General features: G+C 37.9%; 1 protein-coding gene across 1 annotated transcript; it reads left to right on the top strand.

The window, feature by feature from the left end:
* The first annotated feature begins 10,649 nt into the window (after positions 1 to 10,649).
* Positions 10,650 to 12,555, top strand: LOC131680585 (rabankyrin-5-like). The gene is made up of 4 exons (XM_058961299.1): positions 10,650 to 10,825; positions 11,687 to 12,001; positions 12,067 to 12,482; positions 12,529 to 12,555. The coding sequence occupies exons 1-4, from the start codon at positions 10,822 to 10,824 to the stop codon at positions 12,553 to 12,555; spliced, it is 762 nt and encodes a 253-aa protein (XP_058817282.1). The 5' UTR covers positions 10,650 to 10,821.
* The last annotated feature ends 4,944 nt before the right edge of the window (positions 12,556 to 17,499 follow it).

Below are 17,499 nucleotides of genomic sequence, written 5' to 3'. Positions count from 1 at the left end.
TTGAGGGAGAACCTTGGGACTTGTGATCTAGTGGCAGATCACTCTAAGAATGTAGAAAAAAATCATTTAATTTCCATTTTTGCATCAACTTCCCAAATAGAAATGTTGTTACGTTTGTATTCATTCAGATCATCTTGACAATAAGTTGAATAAAATAAACTTGCAAAAAATACACAAAATTATAGATAATCGAAATATTACCCAAAACCGATAAGTGGACCCTACACGGGACAAGAATATTGTCAATAAAAATATTGTCAAGACTGCTTCAATACGTCAATCCCATTTGAATTCTATAGAATCAATATTTTCAAAATGTCTTTACACGGTCAATATATTGATCAATAATTGATTTATTGTCAATATGTCTGCTCGTGTAGGAATGTGCACTTGAATGTGAGCGAAAGTGGGAACGAAATTCGCTTGAAAATTACATCGCACACACATTAAGCGGCCCTTACACGTTCAATATTATTGTCAATACTAGAGACTAGAGAGTATTGACAAAAGTATTGTACGTGTAATGAAAAAAGTTGTATTGACGATGTGGATCTCAAATCGGATTGAAATATGGTAACAATATCGTCAATACTGGTATTGACAAAAATATTGAACGTGTAAGGGCCGCTTTAAATTTCACCGCACGTCATCAATAATTGTCTCTGGCAGTCGTTCGGCACTAAGTTTCCGGTAATGAGTGTTAATTTGTCATTCGGAAAAGTGAGAGCTAGCGCGGAGTGTGCTAACAGTCAACGCTCTGCAAAAGATCAACGGATCCGAGAGATTGACCCTCCGACGGCTCCGAGATACGAATCACAGCTACTGCTGCGACATCGAGCAGAGATACCATTTCTCGGAAATACGGGAGAAAGAATACCACACCTCCATTGGAGTAAGTAGCAAACGTGGTCTATGGTCGAAGCGATGACTAAAGCAGAAATATTGACAATAAACCAATTATTTATCAATATATTGATCGTGTTACATTATGAAAATACTGATTCTGTAGAATTCAAATGGGATTGAAAGATTGAAGTAGTCTTGTCAATATTTTTATTGATAATATTCCTGTCGCGTGTAGGGTCCGCTTAACAGCGTTTCAACGAGGTGTTTTTCTCGGACTGGATTCTCGTTACAGCAAACGGAGCTTCGGGCATCGGAGGCAAGGGAAGATCTCTGCGTGCTGGTAGCAGAATAGTATCGCTCGGAAGCTGGAGGCAGCGTGCCGGAGTAAAGCTACACTAACCAATTCTGCGACGGTCGAACGGTGCAAAGCACACCCAAGTGTGGTGGATGAAACATAAGGCATTCCCAAGCAACTAAAAGTTCGTATAAGAGAGCTGGACAAGCTTCTCGTTTTAAGTAATTTTGCTATACGTTTTATCAAATACAAATATTTGTATTTGGTTTTATGTTCTAATAGCGGTTTAAGCAGCTTTCAAGTTCCATTAAAGCTTAAGCAGCTCGAAAGTTCGCTAGGAACTTCACATGAACTTTAAAGCGTGCTTTTTAAGTATTATCCGAACTTCTGGTTGCTTGGGTTGTGTGTGCGGTATTGGGAACTGTGTGGAGTGCCCCCACGCAGTATCCGGTAAGCCCTAAAACTCATTGTCACGACCCCTCGGCCGGCGCATCTCACCATTTCCGTGCATTATGCGTAGTAGGTGAAATGCCACACACCAGCACTCGGTGCGAAGGCGTTATTAAAATTAATTCTTAGATCCAGTTAAACTAAACTTAAATGCTAAATTCTTATACTAAGTGGCTTATAACTAAAGGCTAGTTACATGTAAGAATTGAACCTAAAATGAATTATACAGCGTGAACTTAGCCTTAATCATTGTTCCTTAGCCTAACCTAAAACTAAGCGAGTGTAAGAACTAGAGATGGGTCATTCGTTCGCGAACGGTTCAAGTGAACTGGTTCTTAGAAGAGAATGAGCGAACGGAAGTTCTTTTTAAAAGAACGGTAGTTCTCAATTCTCTTCAAAGTGAATGAACTGAACCTGACCCAAAGCCGTTTGGCGAATTTCTCGGATCGATTTTTAGGCGAACGAAAGAAAATGAACCGACTTGCCGTCCCACAAACCGCTCTCTGTGCTCTCCCAGAATGAAACCGGCGAAGAACGACTCACAAGCGAACGACTCATCACATTCTCTATTTCTCTAGTTATACATCATGAAGAAATCGCTACCCTTGATGAACTTGTTAAGCATACAGGGGTATAATAGTTTGGGCAGCATCTGTTTGGTTCCTCTCCAAGAATCGAATGTTTTGAGAGACATTCGCTAGATACAAGTAAAATATCAGCTGAACGGAAGAACGGTTCATCTGAACTAGTTCTTTTTACAGAACTGTTCAGTCGGGAATGGTTCTTCGAAGTGAACTGTTTCGCCCATCTCTAGTAAGAACGTGAAAGCGTGTTTCAGAACAACGCTCGGAGGAGGTTGAAAATAGAAAAAGGATTACGGAGGAAACAGGATTACAAAGGAGTAGGGGTACTAAGCGTAAGTTATCAAATAATTACCGACTGCATATTGTACTTATTGTAACACTTACACAGAAAGTTTTAATCGCGTCCAATATACGGATTAAACACTCGGAAAACCCCCTTATTCCTCATTGTTAGACAGTGAGGAAGATTAGAGGTAGAGCGGGATAGCGTGACAAGAACTGTGAAAGTCGAGAGAAAAAGGAGGGGGTAAGAAAGAAAGGCAGAAGGAAAATTGGTAGAAAGGAAGAGAAGAGGATATTCTGGGTAATAAATGCAAGTTTAATATGTTGTAAATTTGTGTTCTTTTGGGAATCAGACCAAGAAATCACAATAATGTACAGTAACAAAATTATGATTTTCACTGTGACAGTACAGTAATTTTACAATAATTTACAATAAGTTCTAGTGTTATGCTACAATACAAAAACTTATAAAATTAGAAAAGTGACGAATATAAAAAAAACCTTTTAATCCACCTAGAGGTGCAATTGTGCCTTTCTCATTTCTACAAACTATGATAAAATAGCTGGTTCGTACAATATAACATTATGGAAATGTCTTTCATTCTTATTACACTTGATAAGTATATATAAGAGCACCTTTTTGCATTAATCGCGGTATCGGTTTGAATCGGAGTTTTCTATGTGATCGCACTCCACAACCCGTAACTCCGGAGCCGGAAGTCGGATGGAGATGGAATTTAAATTTCACCTTTTTACATTCATCGCAGAATTCGTTAGAATCAGGATTTGCTGCGTGATCGTACGTATCACCCTGTAATTCAGGAACCAGAATGATGGACCTTTCATTTAAAACCAAGTTTGCCAAATCGGTTCAGAAAATTCCGAGAAACCGATGTGGACAAATCAACAAATTTTGTTTTGTAATCATACTCTTCAACTCGTAATCCGGAACAAGATGTCGGTTGAAAATGAAATTCAAAAGCAACCTATGGGAATATTATACCTTTCATTTGAATCTTAGTTTGAAAAAATCGGTTCAGCCATCTCCGAGAAACCGAGGTGGACATTTTGTTAACAAATCCGCACATACACACACATACATACATACATACATACAAACATACATACACACATACATACACACAGATATTTTGCGATCTCGGCGAACTGAGTCGAATGTTATATTATTGGCTATTATTATTGGCCTCGGTTAGAAAGTCGGTTTTTGGAGCAATTGCATAACCTTTCTATATGAGAAAGGCAAAAGAATACTATTTAATTAGCTTAATCAGCATGAGTTCAATGTTATCTTCATGTGATTATATTTTGAAATGTTGGTTGGTGTGTGCCCGCACTCTTTAACCCGTAACTCCGGAACCGGAAGTCGGATCAACTAAAAATTCAATAGCAGCTTATGAGAGCGTTATACCTTTCAGATGAAACTAAGTCGGTTCAGCCATCTCTGAGAAAATTGTGTGAGTTTAAATGACACACACATACATACACACACAGACATTTGCCGATCTCGACGAACTGAATCGAATGGTGTATGACACTCGGCCCTCCGGGCCTCGGTTAAAAAGTCGATTTTTACAGTGATTGCATAGCCTTTCTTTATATGAGAAAGGCAAAACAATAAACTTTAACGTTTCTGCAGTAAATTTCAATATAAAATCGATTTTCACAGTGAAAAAGGGGGGTAGTAATGTATCTTAACATTAAAAAAATCGATTTTTCTCCATACATTTTTTCTTGAAAACAGCAAAATTTAATGTAAATGAAATTTCATTGTAAATCTACTGCGAAGAATGTAGAAACAGAAAAGTTTGTTTAACAAGTGTCCTACGCCGATTCACTATTTGTTCGACGTTTTGTTAAATGTAGGGCTAGTTTTTGTAGGATTTTGACATCTTACACGTAACGCAAAACACATTATGAATTACTATTTTGATGGAAAGTAATGCATTGAATTTCTCTGATTTTTAACAATGCATCACAAGTTCTCTGCCCCTAGCTTGCGATACATTTTTGAACATCAACGAAATTAAATGCATTTCTTTCCATCAAAATAGAAATTCAAAATATATTTTGTGTTGCGTGCAATGCGTCAAAGCTCCATATAGGAAACTAACTATACATCCAACAGAACATCGAACGAAGTGGATCAGTGTAAGGCCTTTGTTAAGGTTGCACAGAGAATGCGTAAAATTCGCAAACGAAAAAAGCAGTTTTTTTCCACACCGTATGTCAGATCTTCATAAAAATCAATCAGCAGTACAGTAACAACATTCTACATACGCTGATTGATTTTTATGAAGATCTGACATACGGTGTGGAAAAAACTGCTTTTTTCGTTTGCGAATTTTATGCATTCTCTGTGCAACCTTAAACGAGGGCGTGCAAAGTTGATGTTAAAATGGATATTAAATAAAAGATATTATAACTACTAGAGGTCGCATGTCGCGAGATTATAACTACTAGAGGTCGCATGTCATGCTGATAATTTATCATCTCGCTGCAGTTGTGTTTGTGTTGTTCCCAAAAACTAATATAAAACAAAAAAATGGCCTAAGAATGGTGAAATTGCTCTGCAACGAAAACTCGGATAGAAGAACTTTTTAAGCCAATACTTACATTAAATATGGCAGACGCCGCTCTAACTAATGACTTCAAATGGGTGGATGACTATTGAAACAATGAAAAAATTGGCTCATTAATCTACACACATTTTTGACAATGTGAATATTTAAACCAAATGCAAATTTGTATAATTGTATTTGTTTAAACCGTTGAAATGTTTCGTACAATACTTAATTTTAGTCAAACATGTCAAATGGGCCTAAATGAAAATGACAGTTTCTCTTTGTTTACTTTCTCTTTCGTTTGTTCATTAACCCTTATCATAATATGCTAGTCGAAATCAGCGTTTTTCGATATGTTCTGAAACAATATTGAAAAGTTTTATGCTGACGCCGTAATAATCGAAAGAAAAAGTAAACAAAGAGAGGCTCTCATTTGCACTTAGGACCATTTGACATGTTTGTCGAGAATTATGCATTCATTTCTCGCGTTTTTTTTTTTGAAAAGGGCCAATAAGCATACTGTCAAAATCCACTTTGAGAGGAAATTATAGACAAACGATAAATCGCCGATTATGAATCACAGCAGTAACATGTTAACATCCAACCTCGGCGAGTTACGGTTTGTCTGGAATTTTCTCTCAAAGTGAATTTTGACAGTATGCTTATTGGCCGTTTACAAAAACGCGAGATTTCATGATTTAAAATACACAACAGAAATATGCTGTGCCTGCCCAGTCAAAAAGGGCAAGTTGCTGGCTAGCGGGGGCTATTTGCCAAATCGGATGCGCTAATTGCCCTACAATTTGCCAGCAATTTGTTGGCAATTAGGGGGCTATTTTATATGCAACATTTGGACGATTTGCCGCCGTCATTCTTTTGCCGCTCTACCCGCCCTTAAATCGCCCCTAAATCGCCGAGGGAACGCGCCATTTAATCGCCCTTAATTGCCTGATATGAAAATTAAAAATAATAATTATTTTCGGATTCGCTATCTACTTATATAAATTTACCGGTACACTAGGTAATCACCACCAGACTATAGGAAGAATCGATGGTGAAATTCGTATTGCACACCAAAACTTACCACAATCTGACTTTCATTTAGACTCAGAGATCTTGTTCCACTATACTTACACACGATTCTACAATTTTCCACATTCGTTGGCTAAATTAAGTGCACTAAACAAACAAAATACAAGCGGGAACGCGCCAATTGTTTAAAAAAAACCTAGCGGTGCAATTGTGCCTTTCTCAATCATGAATCACGAGAATGTGTGCGTTGTTTATATTCATTAAAAACTTTTAAATGCATATATTACATTTTATTATTATACATCACATGACAACTATATATAGGAAAATAAATCATTATTCGAGTTCTAAAATTTTGAAAAAGAAAAAATAGCCACGGTAATATTGAACTGAAAAACCTGTTTTAATCCATCTAGCGGTGCAATTGTGCCTTTCTCATTTCTCTAAACTATGGCACGGAGGCTTTTTATGTTCAACATAATCGTGGAAATGTCCACTACATTCTTAGTACACTTTGCACTTATACACAATGACATGCCAGCAACGAACTTGATGAGCTACGTGTCGACGGTGAAACACTTGAAACAAAAAAATATCATACTCCATTAGCCTAATCAGCATTAAATCAATGTTATCTGCTTGCTAACTCATTTTGTCATGCGGGGATGGGTATGTGAGGAGGGCGAAAGTCCCATGAACGAACGACTCCCCAGCTTAAATTGGTATGCTTTGTAATATAGTGGTGGTTTAAAGATGATGGGGTTGAAAGGGAGGGGTATGAGGTGGTGGTCTGAGGGGTGATTTAAGGAGATTTTTAAAGGAGGGGAGTGAACAGTAGAGGGGGGGTGTAACCCCTCTCCGTAAACCATCAACTACGCCCCTGTTAAAATCCAGAAACCTTACGCGAGTCGAAAAAAAAATTTGGCCGGGATTAGGTTGACGTTTTTCAGAGTGATTGCATAACCTTTCTATATGAGAAAGGCAAAAATGCGCAAAATCCAAAAAAGTGAATCTTCGTCAAATTTTTTTCGTGTTTGCATCAAATCTCGACGTTTTATGCACCTTGAATACATTTAGCATCAAAAATAAAAATTCTATTTTTAATTTTTCCTATAGTTTTTATGAGAAATTTCTGTGTGGCCGCACTCTGAAACCCGTAATTCCGGAACCAGAATTCCGATCGATCCAAAATTCAATAGCAGCCGATGGGAAGGTTGCACCTTTCATTTGAGACTAAGTTTGGGCAAATCGGTCCAGCCATCTCTGAGAAAAATGAATGACATTATTTGACACATACGCACATACATACACACACACATACACACACACATACACACATACATACACACATACAGACTTTTTCCGATCTCGACGAACTGAGTCGAATGGGATGACACTCGGCCCTCCGGGCCGGGATTAGGTTGACGTTTTTCAGAGTGATTGCATAACCTTTCTATATGAGAAAGGCAAAAATGTGCAAAATCCAAAAAAGTGAATCTTCGTCAAATTTTTTTCGTGTTTGCATCAAATCTCGACGTTTTATGCACCTTGAATACATTTAGCATCAAAAATAAAAATTCTATTTTTAATTTTTCCTATAGTTTTTATGAGAAATTTCTGTGTGGCCGCACTCTGAAACCCGTAATTCCGGAACCAGAATTCCGATCGATCCAAAATTCAATAGCAGCCGATGGGAAGGTTGCACCTTTCATTTGAGACTAAGTTTGGGCAAATCGGTCCAGCCATCTCTGAGAAAAATGAGTGACATTATTTGACACATACGCACATACATACACACACACATACACACACATACACACATACACACACATACATACACACATACACACACACATACAGACTTTTTCCGATCTCGACGAACTGAGTCGAATGGGATATGACACTCGGCCCTCCGGGCCGGGATTAGGTTGACGTTTTTCAGAGTGATTGCATAACCTTTCTATATGAGAAAGGCAAAAGGGTGCGAAATCGGCAAAGTCCCAAAAAGTCGATTTTTATAAAAAAAAATTTTTTTCGAGATAACATAAAATCTCGACGTTTCATGCATTTTAAAGATGTTTGGCATCAAAAATACGAATTCGATTTCTGAAATTTCATGAGGTCCCCCATTTGAAAAAAAAATTTGAGTTTCGGCTTATATGGGAATTTCATATGTGACCGGACGATTTAGTCTATATTTCCGGACCCATATAAGGGGCCGTACACAAATGACGTAGCTTTTTTTTCGGAGATTTTTAACCCCTCCCTCCCCCCTCGTAGCATTTGGTCACAAAATTCTAACCTCCCCCTCGTAAATAACGTAGCATTTACCTACCCCCTCCCCCTCGTCCCATGCAAAGCGCCCGGGTGATGAAAAAAAAAATTACGTGTTTTACATTTATTTTAAATACATGTCCTTTCAAAATGTTTGACGACTTTTATCAACACTTTCATTATAGCAGCAAATTGCGTGCAAAATAAGCCCATTTCATCACAAATATTGTGTTGATAGTTTTGTTTTGAATTTTATATGTCAAGGGGAGCATAAGGAGAAGTTCTCTCAGTTCACAATCCTGCAGCTGTCAATGATTCTAACAAGCATACGTTCATCTAAATTACTAAATTTTGTTTGGTCGAATCCAAAGTGAAAATTTAATTCAGCTTCCAAACTAAGTCTACTAGTTAGCAACATTAACTAACTAATGTAGCAAGTTAAATCCGCATACAAAATCTTTTCGTATTTTTGTGAACTTGTAAGTCCGCGAATCGTAAAATTTACCTCATGAAAAACCGCATCAAAAGTAACTTATTTGAATTTAAATTCATTTCTCTTGGGAATGGAGGATCATTAAATTATTTTCTCTAAACAATGGGTTTTGAATTTAATTCTACGTCGCACAACTTTTGACCCTACCCTCCCCCTCGTCACACTTCGTCACAAATTTAGTATACCCTCCCTACCCCCCAAAATGCTACGTCATTTATGCATGGCCCCTAAGCGATCCGTACGACATTTTATAGACATCTATGGGGATATTATAGCTATCATTCGGGACCAAGTTTGTGAAAATCGGCCCAACCATTTCCGGGAAACTGATGTGAGTTCGTAAATTTTGAAAGATGGTCGCTTTTCCCGGGCACTTCCGGAACCGTCTATGGTGGGCAATGTAGTCAACGAAAGTTTGGTTGGCCGTCGGTGAACTAGAACAGCAAATTTAAGTTGTTTGAGAGACATTTTAGCGAAATTTTTACGTTTTTTGCTTTCATCGGAGTATCGGTTTAAATCACAATTTGCTATGTGATCGCACGCCATAACCTGTAACTCCGGAATCGGAAGTCGGATCGGGATGAAATTAAATAGCCATTTACGGGGACGCAATACCTTTCATTTGAGGTCAAGTTTAGTCGAATTGGTCTAGCCATTTCCGAGAAACCGATATGACTGTTATTCTGAATTTAGATACTTCCGCCGGGGCTTCCGGAACCGATGATGGTGGCCAATGTGGCCAAATAGACTTTAAATGGATGTTAGTGACCTAATACTACAAATCGAAGCAGTTGTGGTCATATTTTGGAAAAATTTTCACCTTTATACATTCATTGCAGAATTTATTAAAATCGACATTTTCTGCGCGTTCGTACTCATCACCCTATAATTCCGGAACCGGAAGTCGGATCCATTAGAAATTCAATAGCAGCCTATAGGAACGTTGCTCCTTTCATTTGAGACTAAGTTTGTCAAAATCGGTTCAGCCATCTCTGAGAAAAATGAGTGACATTTTTGGTCACATACACATGCACATACACACACATACATACATACACACATACATACACACACAGACATTTGCAGAACTCGACGAACTGAATCGAATGGTATATGTCACTCGGCCCTCCGGGCCTCCGTTAAAAAGTCGGGTTTCAGAGCAATTGCAATACCTTTCTATTGAGAAAGGCAAAACAATTTTAAACTTAAGCCAAACATGAACCGCCATGTTTGAAAAACGCAAAAAACAACCAAGTCCATTTCAGCCGCCAGAAAATTTGTCTAAGTATTGAAATTGCCTTTAAATCGCATTCGCAAATTGCATTTGTTCATAGGGGCAATTAGCACAGGCGAGTTGAGTCAAACGTCAAACTTTTTAAATCGCCTGACCATGTTCGTCCGCATTTTTTTTGACAGGGTGCAATCCGTAGATACAGAACCACCAAGAATTGTCAAACGAAGTTCATCCGGCTCATTTTGTGGGGTTATGTCTGTTGGTAGGAACATGGGTAGGTAGAACAAAATCCATAGTGAATATGTGTCATATCGCCTCGTGTGTAAACAGCTTTAAAGAGATTTTAAATATTCGTACGATCGCCGTAGCCGAGCGTGCGCTACACTCTGGTGGTGGAAACGACACGCCTTAAGGCACTCGTGCCGTTCCCATCACCACCAGAGAGTAGCACAAATTCGACTCCGGTGTTCGAGCAAATAAACACACCTGTTGCTGCAGTTGATCGACAAAGATTCGAGTACTCGCTATAATCTGTCATCAAAAGTCGACATTCGTATTTAAAGTTTGACAGCGGAGAAATTTCTTTTCATTTCGGTCGGTCGGAAGTGTTTACATCGGTTTGTGAGCAAAAAGTGAATTCCTCAGCAAGGAAGTTATGTTTTTCTTGTGATTAAAGTGCTTTATCGAATTCAACAGTTAATTGTTTCGTTGCATTTACAAACAATCGGTGCACGTTTTGCCGCCTAAATATGGGTGAGTTCATTTATTGAGATGCGAGTATTTATCACGACTAAATTCAAATCTGTTAGATTTCCTGTAGATTATGGGGTTTTAAACTATTTGAACGATGCTTCAATATCGAACCCGAACCTATATCATAAATGCTACTCCTTTTCTACAGTAGCATTAGTTAAACGATGGCACAAACTTGCTTCAAGATTCTCCACCCCGAATTCATTCATTCAGTTAAGAAATGATGACGAATAAGAGTATCGGGCTGATAATGTGTCTGTGAGCAAATGATGTTCTCTTTCTTTCTCTTTGATATCACTTATCACATATTTAGTGAGATGTAAACATTTGTTTGATGGTACACGGTACCTTTTGACTACAACGGATCGCTAGGTATCACTAGAGCGTAACTGATTGCATCGGTTACCGAAACTGCTGACATTTGAGCGTAGCCCTACAGTCTTCAAATCCCAGTTGATAATAGTGCAGGATGTAATAAGTTGGATTTGAATGTTTCGTGTTCCACTCGTCAGTAACTGACACCAACTTGCTATCAGCTAGACAATATTTCCAAACTAACTCCAAATTGGCGTGTTAAGAATTAAATCCAAACAGTTCACACAACGCCCAAAGTAACTGGCTGGTACCGAGTGATGTCTCGGTTAGCCAAGCACAATGGCTCTAGGTCGCTGACGAGTATAAAAACTCTTGTCTTTTGGCATTAGAGCCAGGATATAGTTGACAATATTCTTAGGAGCTGTTATTGACGTATAATTAAAAGACCCAAGCCTTTTTTTCTTCCTTCAACTAATATATAGTGTAAACTACTAGATTTTCGCACTCAATGAAATTCCAAATATCAATTGCTGTATTTTATTTCAGAAACCAGTAGCAACGGCTCAGTGAAGCTTGAGAAACACCTAAAGCTGCTAAAAGAAGAATACACCAAGCTGCAAAAAAACTATGCCGAATTGGAACGAAAATACAGTAAAGCCGCTGCATCTAACGATGACGTGGGCGAATTCAGCAGCTTTGTGTCCCGTCTTGTAATGACTGTCGCAACTCTGTATGGACGTAAGACTTACTCGGACATAACGGTAAAGCTTAAGGACAAAACTATGCCCGCTCATAAGTTTGTGTTGAACGCACGCAGCGAAGAATGGCGCGAGGAAGTAATAGCAGACAAGGCAGAGTTGGGTGAGCATCGTAATATACGGCACTATAATCATCATCAGTTGAGTAAACGCCGTTTTTCCTTGCAGACTGGTCCGACCTGGAGGCCGATGTGGGTTTTGCGCTACTTCGTTGGATCTACACCGACGTTGTGGACCTGCAGCATGATTCGCTAGCGTTGGATTTGCTGAAAACGGCCCATCGGTTCAAACTGCCAGGGCTGATGGGTTTATGCGAACGGGCCTTGGTGTCATCGGTATCGGTTCGTTCGTGTGTGCGATTTTACTGTGTAGCCGAAGAAGTGGGAGCCGCCAATCTGCTAGAGTACTGTTCCGGTTTGATATCGACCCACTGGGATGATTTGACTCCACAGGATTTTGAGCATATGTCCGGTCCGTTGTTGTACAAAATGCTCAAAAGTAAGACGAAACATCCGTTGCATGCTGCCGTGCGGTTGCTGCGTGAGGATGTTGTTTTCCTGTGTTTGGTGGAGAACGATGGCTCGGTGAGTAAAAATAATTTCATTTTTAAGCGCCTAACAAATTGTGTAGCCTTTGTCCTCTATGGGATCCGAATAAGACAATTTTAAGAGCTTTACAAATACGTTCCCGTTCATTCTACCGTATTAAGACTGACGACATTTTTATTTGCGTTTACCTGGGCGGTGTTGTACAACGATTGAAAGAGTACAGCTTTGCATTGCCATTGGTTTATTAGCATTATCTATCGAGTACCTGCAGTACCTATTGACACTGTCCATATAGTTTGATATTTTGCAATTTTTGCAAAAACTAACGTCGAAACATTTCCTATCCTTATCTCGGTTAATCTTACCTTGGTGTATGGGGTATATTTATTTCTATATACATTTTTGTTCATGCTAATCGACTGACAGGGCAGCCTTGCTCAGTAAGGTAAAAATAATTTAAAACTTAATTTGTCATGTAGAAGAATACTTTTCCTACTTACTAGTCTGCCTAGGAATATTTATTACAAAAGCAAAAGAAACATAAAAGGAGGCCATAGAGTATCCGTATTTCAAGATTATAGAAGATTCGTTCGGGTAAGATGTCGCAATGATGTGTCGAGCTTCACACGTCATCTCACCAAAGAACATCCAATAATGGCAAGAGAACAAAGATTCGTCGTTGCTCCGCTGCGAAAGCCTCACCAACGTTAAAAACTGTGAAGACCTTGTAACCGTATGCTATTTTCTGTTGAATCTGTTCATGATTTGTTTTGTGTGTGATAGATAGCTTCATCGCCAAATGGCAACCTTCGACTATGAATCACTTCAACGTTACGGCATTTTTGTGAAAAAGAGCCCTTATATTGAAAGGGTACCGTGTACGTACCATATTCTGCGCAGTTAAGAAATTTCTTGAAGATTGATTCAATGCAAATAGTAGAAAAAAGGTTTTACCCATTCTTAAAATTTATTTTCATGGTAGAGTTTTAACCACTTTATTCATAGTAATTAGTGAAAAAAAGAATAGACTATAAAAAAATATATAATTTAAAGACTGATTCGCTATCTTGTTTCCTAACTTTGCGCACAAAAGCTACATTGTTCCTAACTTTACGCATGTTTTAAAAAGCATGATGGTTCTAATAGAATCGATTTATTTTGTTCGTACATAAAATGGACAAGAAATGTGGGATAAGAACGGAGAGTAGGTTTTAAATGGTGTTACAATCATGGACTCTCTGCACGGCGTAATGTACATTGCCATGTCGTTGCTGTTGTGCTATCTTATGACAAGCGCCATTTTGCACTTTTCGAGAAAAACGATTTTTAAAGTCTGAGATTAAATATCTTGAAACTTTTAAATGGCATAAACATTTCGAAGAAGATATTTGATGCTTCTATCTATTCTGTATAAATCTCTCAAATATTCCGAAGATCAGCTGACTATGTTGCGAGTTTTTACTATAAATGTAAACAAAAGTCGCACTCACACGTGTCATAGGTGTGTATTGATAACAAAATTTGTATGGCGTGTCTTGATTGGCATTTTGCTGCAAAGCTCAATTACCTGCTGCGACATCTACAGATTAAAAGAATAAACAAGATAAGGTGGATGTTTGTATAGTAAATAATGGACTCAGAGGGGAAGAAAAACAATTTGGAAGTTAATGATAATAGTTTTTAGTAGATACACTCAAGTTAAACATAAAAAATCTGTGTATACTGTGCTTCTAGGTTAGGGTTCACAACCGGCCGAGTTAAGAATATTTAAACAACCAATCAAAGCATAACCAAGAATTAGCTCTCATTTCGGACATACACAACTTCGTACGAAGTGGTTTTATACCGGCTCAGAAAAATTTAAAAATATGCTATATTATCCCTGCTTTGCATAATAAATCTATTACCATCTTGAAGGACATTAGTTTTCTTCCACTTCACTTTCGCTTTATTATACAACTAAGGTCAATTTTCTTAAAAATGCAAAAATTATGTAAACTTTTAAAGATTTGCTACTGATCTGACAGTTTACTCGCAAAACATCCACCCCAAGCGTGTAGCCCCCTACATATATTTTCTGCGTAAAAATACCAATCGTACATGGAAAATTTTCCATAGAAAAAAATCATCAGTTATTAACTTTTATTCGTATCTTTGTTTTCATTTGGTCTATATACAATCGGAGAGGTGCATTTTGAAGGAAATGAGTCAGGGAAAATAAGAATTATTTTTGTTTACAGTGTTGCCAAATATGCTATATTTCCAGTTTAAAACTCACAATTCGTGCATTTTTGTTTTCAAAATTATTATGCCTTTGTGTTTCTCAGATAGTATTACATATAAAAACATCTTATACATCAAGATAATTTGAGACCATCCCCAAACACAGTCAGTTGAAACAAAAAATTAAAAATTTCTCAGCGCGTTTCTCACTATATCTCCGTAACCAAACACAATGTCAAAATTCTGTGAACGCCACTTTGTTGAGATTTTTTAGACAAGTAATGGGGCATATCTAACTCGGTTTACCTCAAAATGGCGTTTGTCATAAGATAGCACAACAGCGACGATATATGATTTCAGACAAACATCATTAACACTCGGAATACCAAGGGGTCAAATAAATGGGAACACTTACTTTGACCGGTCATAGCTCAGCTAGTACGTAACCGATTTTAAAACCGTCTTCACCCCTGGAAATGTATGTCTTTTGTTAATACGTCGCATTAATAGAAGAATAGAGTATTCTACCGCAAGTTATAGCAAAAAGAGTAAAACAAAGTCAGCGAAATAAATGGGAACGCTACTTGGACTTGCCATATCGTAGCCGTTTTTTCACCGATTTCAAATTTTTCTTTGCCATTGGATAGGTAGGTACATCTTTTACAAAAACGGTGATCATAAAAAATGAAAAACAAATGTATATATCCGAAGTTAGTCTAATCTAGTCTAGTCTACACATACACAGCCAATACATGTAGGGATCCTGGAAAATTTCGACCACAATTTTTCTTGTCATTATCAATGTTTGTGGCACATATTGAATATGACACAAGCATTAAAGCGGCCAGGCCAACTGTGCAGCGTACAAAATAAAGATGATTCAAAATTATACGGCAATCAAATTATTCATTCAATGAATAATTTAATCAACGGATTATTTTGAACCTTGAATAAGGAAGAAACGTGGACAACTGTACACAACCGTTTCAATTTGTTGGGGGTTTGATAAATCGTTGGGAGTCACTTTACTAAGAGGGTTAATGTCACTCCTTTGGTTCCTGGGATGGGACAGAAGTATTTAGCCCTGGCCTGGCTAATGAGCCAGGGTTATAGCGCCCTTACTCGCTCTAAACAAATTTATATATCCGAAGTTATTGTAAAAACAGTAACTGAAAGTCAGTACCTACAAAATGAGCTTTTCTGTTCAAACAGTCGTATCTCGGCAATTTGTCAATCAATTTTAATGTTACTCACGCCAATGAAATCCTTCAAGCTTCTAGAATTGTAATGTATGCAATAGACCGTAGATATTTAAAAAATATTATACTTTTTTGAGCTTTCAGGCGGTATGATTTTCACAATGTGCGTGGCACACGGTTCTTTAAATTTTTGGCGCTTTGCTTAGTTTTATGGTTTTAAATGTAACATGTTTATATGCGGAGCTGCAAATTTTCATCAGGTTGTTTTGAACTTGAAGGAAGAACAAATCTCAAATCATGCCCTACTATTTTCAATTCGCAGTTTTTCGTTTGCATCATTCAATCAAACAGCCGAGCTGCTCAATCATTTTCTATTCATTTTCGATTTCATTGACCCTGTCAACATCTCTGTACTGGGATATTGACTACGTCTTTGAGCATGAGCATGAGCATGATGACCGCACAATTCGTAGTTGCTACTCCGTGATTGACCAGAACAAGCGAAATTGCACAGAGAATCAACAGATGGGACCTGGGAGTAGCTATCCATCCTCATTGTGCAAAACTCGAGAGTTCTATATTTTAAAATGTCAATAATGGCGCCGGTCACGTCCTTACAGTCATCGGAGAAGGACAGGAATGTTAGTGTGGTAAACGTTGTTATGGAGACCGTGTACACCTCTGCATCTCCACGTTTGCCATGAGAAGGAGTTATTGTTAGTGGGATAAGGTAAAGCGTTGCACAAATCTGGATTCACCTTGATAAGCGATACGATCTATGCAACTCTCTGGAGTGCTATCATTTCCTTATTGCCCTGGGCAGCCGGCTGCCCAGAATTTGTGATAAATTTATCATTTGTTGAACGTTTATCATGTGATGATCGCTTTGTTTATTTATGTACCTTACATGAATGATTTTTCATGGTAAACAAATACAGTCAAGTATTAGCAATAAGAGCATGTTCAGGAGTGTTTCAGTTCTAGATTCATAATTTTGACAGGTCTATAATATAAAACTGAAAATTTTAAAACCAGAACTTGCTGTCCCCAGCAGACGCTTTAGTGGATGTTCTATTCAGTTTAAAATTCATGTCTCGCCATGCCTTCAGCGTTACTGCATTCAAATTGATTTTTCCCCAGTCTATCGGGTCTAAGTGTCTGTGCTGAAAACTTTGCATGTATTTAAAACGCAGTTCTAAACGTGTTTCAAAATCAGCAACAAATAGAACGGCGTCGTATAACAGTTTTAAATTTCAAAACAAAACTGTTCTAAATTATTAAACAAAACGCTCTGCTGGGGATGTGAATGTTTCAGTTTCAGTTCTATTTTAAAACTCCTATACAAAATAAAACGCTCCTGAACATGCCCTAAGCAAATAGCAAACTTTTTGTCATAATTGAAATTTTCGGAAATTTTCTGTGCCATGGTTTATTATCGTGATGATAAGAAAGTGCGCAAAGTTTGGAGCTGCGTAAAGTTAGGTGCGTGCACGGTAGTCACGACAAAATATTGCACAGTTCCCACCAAATCGAACTGCATAGTATGAAAGTGTGATGAATCAAAAGTGTGATCAAAAGTGCAACTCCTTCGATCTGACAAATTATTGACATATAAAAGTGTCAAAAACAAT

Source organism: Topomyia yanbarensis, chromosome 2 (genome assembly GCF_030247195.1).
Source record: "Topomyia yanbarensis strain Yona2022 chromosome 2, ASM3024719v1, whole genome shotgun sequence".
Classification (NCBI taxonomy): Eukaryota; Metazoa; Arthropoda; class Insecta; order Diptera; family Culicidae; genus Topomyia; species Topomyia yanbarensis.
Note: the sequence above shows the minus strand (reverse complement) of the source record. Positions and strands in the feature narration are given on the sequence as shown.

What these genes read in the sequence shown, in the direction of transcription:
- LOC131680585 (XM_058961299.1), top strand. An exon ending in AGCAGACAAGGCAGAGTTGG is followed by an intron (nt 12,002 to 12,066) that starts GTGAGCATCGTA and finishes TTTTCCTTGCAG; the next exon opens with ACTGGTCCGACCTGGAGGCC. An exon ending in TGGTGGAGAACGATGGCTCG is followed by an intron (nt 12,483 to 12,528) that starts GTGAGTAAAAAT and finishes CAAATTGTGTAG; the next exon opens with CCTTTGTCCTCTATGGGATC.